This window comes from Lactuca virosa, chromosome 5, assembly GCF_052849685.1.
Source record: "Lactuca virosa cultivar CGN04683 chromosome 5, Lactuca_virosa_CGN04683_v6, whole genome shotgun sequence".
NCBI lineage: Eukaryota > Viridiplantae > Streptophyta > Magnoliopsida > Asterales > Asteraceae > Lactuca > Lactuca virosa.
The window spans coordinates 272,657,208-272,661,308 of record NC_136430.1 but is presented as its reverse complement, the minus strand read 5'-3'; the positions used below and the strand labels follow the sequence as shown (position 1 = coordinate 272,661,308).

The window sequence follows — 4,101 nt, the reverse complement described above, 5'->3', positions numbered from 1 at the left end:
CAAGGAAACCAATTATAAACAACACTGACAACATCTTAAAAGATGATGACATGTCGTTGAGTAGTTACTTACAATTATCATAATATTTCTTGTTTACCATAAATTGGAATTTTAAGATACTAACAACTATTTTTTGGTTTTAATATAGAGATATAAGAGACAATACACTACAAGAACAAGATGGAATGGAAAAAAGAAAGATGCAAATTGATGTTTAATTTGTTTTTTGGGTTTTGAAACAAACATATTTTATTGTTCCTATTGGTGTTGAAAAGATGATAGATGAAAGATATGTTAGAACGTTTACTTTTTCTTTTGGTTTATTTATTTTTGTTGAAAACATGATATATGAAATATATGTTTGAGCTTTTTTTTGTGTGTGTGTGTGTTGAAAACATGATATATATGTTAGAACTTTTATTGTTTCTTTTGGTTTATGTTACTTCAACACAAGAACACGAACATAAAAATGTTATATACAAAATTGGTTTTTGTGGGTATGGGAGCTTAACACCCAAAACCGGTACCAAAAACAAAATACATATAATGGGTCGGTCTTCAGTTCTTGGTTTGGGCTAATTTTGGTTGCAAGCAGGCAGATCATGTTTAGAATCGGGTTCATCTTTAATCGTGATAAAAATCATGGCATTTGTCCTAAATATTGGTTACTTACCATAAGAAATATTGTAATTGTAATATACAAGAAATTAAATATCATCCTACATTTTCTTCCTATCTACGTAAAATATGTAAAATGGTAACATATGTCATATTTAGATAAGATTATCACTAATTTAATACACTTCTCATCATTTCAAATGGGTAGGAAGATATATAAGAAGAAAAATAGGAGCATATTTAATTTCTCGTATAGAAAACACGATCACAAGGGGCGTATAGGTTGGATTGTCGAACTATAGGCAACTTCAAAGGGTCTCTTTTGTAAATATTTAAATTATAGGATTCTCAAAGACATAAAACATTAGTAGATGGGTCTAATTGTAACTATTTTCTGTATTTGAACATTAGTTCGCTTTTGGCTTCCCTTCTCAAACGCTTGAAACGTTCTCCATTTTCCGTGCGCTTGCTTCGAAAGCTTCGTGTTCCCGTTCATCAACAATGGCCGAGGTATCATACGATGGAAATTTTTTAAACCTAGATTTTTTGGTTATGATATATCGTTTCATTTTTTCGTTTTCATTCTCGCATATGTGTTTGGTTTTTCGATTCAGACATTGATCGATGAATCTTCAATCTCCTTTGCCTCGGCGTTCGTTTTGTAGGATTTATAGGTTCCTCGATTTGATTCAATTCTATGATAATTCTACACGATTAGGGTTTCAGATTTACATTATATTATGTGCGTCCGGTTTCGAAATTATCAAAATTTGAATTCAGTCATATATGATTAATTGATTTGGAATAATAAAATATAACCGGATAATAAGAATTCGAGATATCAGGTCTCAGGAGTTTCTGTGGTCATTTCGTTGAAAATTCATCATTCTATTACTGTATTACACCATTCTGTGCTATTTATTGCAATTTGCCCTAATTTTCAAAAGCCTAATTTGCTTGCTTCCATATTCTTTTCTGTATGTATCACAACGCTACAAAACTTTGTCTTTGATTCTATTGTCAGCTGAATGTCCCAAATCTCATTGATGCGAAACCACCATTCTTGTTTCATGATTGTTTTGAATGACCAAATATCAACTAAATTTGTGTAATTTGTCTTTCAATCTTTGGATTCAGATTGAACTGAAGACTGCACCAGGTGACTATCGTTTCCCAACAACAAATCAAAGCAGACACTGTTTCACACGCTACATAGAGTTCCACAGGTATGTTTTCATGATTAAATTATTGATTGACATAAGACTGAATTTATCCAAGAAATTCATGAACAAGTGTGTTTTTCATTTGATAGATTTCAAGATTTATTTTTATGATGACACAGATGTGTGGCAGCTAAGGGTGATGGAGCTGGAGAATGTGAAAAGTTTGCTAAATACTATCGTTCTCTTTGCCCTGCTGAATGGGTGAGTTTTGCTTATAAATTTTAATACTAAATGCAACAAATAGAGCATCATATTTTCATTGATTTGCTTCTTGTAAATTGTAATATGTTACTTTAGATTGTTCTTATTACAATGGTTGAATTGCAGGTGGACAGGTGGAATGAGCAGAGGGAGAATGGGGTTTTCCCGGGCCCTTTGTAATTTGACCCACATTTGAAGTGATTGATTGTTTGTTTGGGATGAGATTGGTTGGTTAATAAGAGTTGTTTGTTGTGTGAAAGGTGTTTCTTTTAAGCCTTGGGATTATATTCTATTGCAACATTTTTTTGGTAATTTTGAATGCAAGTGATAATGCATTTGTGTTATTGTTTAGTTTACTTTAATTATTAGGGTTGTTGGACACACTCAATACAACAAGTTTGTATGTAGTGTTTCACATTGGATGTGACAAAAATTGCAATTTGTTGGACACACTCAATACAACAAGTTTGTATGTTGGGTTAAACGTGAGAGATCTAAAACAAAAGAAAAACTACAAGCTCCGAATAGATAAAGTGCACCATATAAATTACGATGGGTTATGCTGCAAGTTGGAAAGAAAGAGGAAAAATGATAATTTTATAATTTTGTTCTTAGTGTGTGAATATTTGATGATTGATAAAATAAGAAATTTTTGTGTAATTGATAAATTTTTTTTCACTTTCTTTTCAAAATGGAGAGGAAGATTTGAAAAGGAAAAATTGTTGTTCGTTCTTACTTCTGGATTTCTAATAGAAGAAAGATACCTAAAGTGAGTTGACTTGATTGGCTTCGAACTATGATCCAATTTGAATGACCTTTAGTCGGTCATCTTTTTAGATCAATAGGATCATTAGGTATGATAGCTCGAATCTACATAATGTTATTTGGTATCCATGGTTAAAAGGTTATCGATAAATAATGGTTAAAAGGTTATCGATAAATTCGGAGCAGTAGCGGATCCAAAAATACATTTTAGTAGGGGCACGCCTCACACATATTAGTATCATAATATAATATAAACAGTAGACCTTTTCCCTAACATCATTAAGAGTTGACAGATGAAGGCCATTTAACCGAAACTCAAATGTTGAGGGTTCAAGTCTTATTTGGAATGAAAAAATTAGATTTAGAAGTAGATTAGTGGATAAATGTGTAAACCGTTTCAAAATAAATATATATATATATATATATATATATATATATATATATATATATATATATATATATATATAAAGTAACATATAACAACAATACTACATCAACCTCATAGTAAAGAGAAGGTACGACGTAACAACCCCAAATCTAAAGAAACTGCTTTGGACAATGACCTCCAACATAAAACAACTAGGATAAATAAATAAATAAAACTTGTCTTGTTTGAGAGTCCACACCATAATATGCATTGTGAATTTCCTACTATATGAAATCTTAGCCAAAATTAAAGAATAAAGGTAGAAGATAAAAATAGAAAATAAAGAGAGAAAATTATTTGTAGTATGAAGCAAAAGGAAAAAACTAAAGCTACAATAAAGTTGCATGTAAAGGTGGAAAAAGCAAGCAACATGGATATTGTACAAAATACACACATTGAGAGCATAAAAGGGGTATAAAGCATGAAGCGGAAAACTATGGGTATAGGCTGGCTGACACGTACAGATGTGATAAAAAAAAAAGGTAATTCTATGCTACTCCACTATCCTAATTATACTCCTCCGCTCCCTAATTCTCATTTCCTTATCGGTCATCATTTTCTCCTTGCACCCTAAACATTAAGGGTGCGTTTAGTTGCAGAAAAATGGACCGTTTTCCGGAAAAATTTTCCAAAAAAAATGATAATTTTGAAAACGCGTTTAGTTCCTTTATTTTTCTAAATTTTTCATGGAAAATGAAAATTTTCTGTTTTCTAAAACTACAAAGAAGTTGGAAATTTTTGGAAAACTGATAATCATTGTTTTCCACATTTTTCTAATTCCAAAATTTTTCTAAAATATAACTACACCCTCACTCCCACCTCTACCTACCCCCAACTCACCACACTCCTACCTACCCACACCCACCC

The 4,101-nt window shown here is 31.5% G+C and overlaps 1 protein-coding gene across 1 annotated transcript; it reads left to right on the top strand.

Moving 5' to 3' along the window:
- Positions 1-1,020: 1,020 nt before the first annotated feature.
- Positions 1,021-2,386, top strand: LOC145115746 (cytochrome c oxidase subunit 6b-3-like). Its single transcript, XM_079052102.1, has 4 exons — positions 1,021-1,128; positions 1,756-1,844; positions 1,961-2,042; positions 2,169-2,386. Exons 1-4 carry the CDS (start codon positions 1,120-1,122, stop codon positions 2,220-2,222), a joined length of 234 nt encoding a protein of 77 aa, XP_078908228.1. The 5' UTR covers positions 1,021-1,119; the 3' UTR covers positions 2,223-2,386.
- Positions 2,387-4,101: the final 1,715 nt, after the last annotated feature.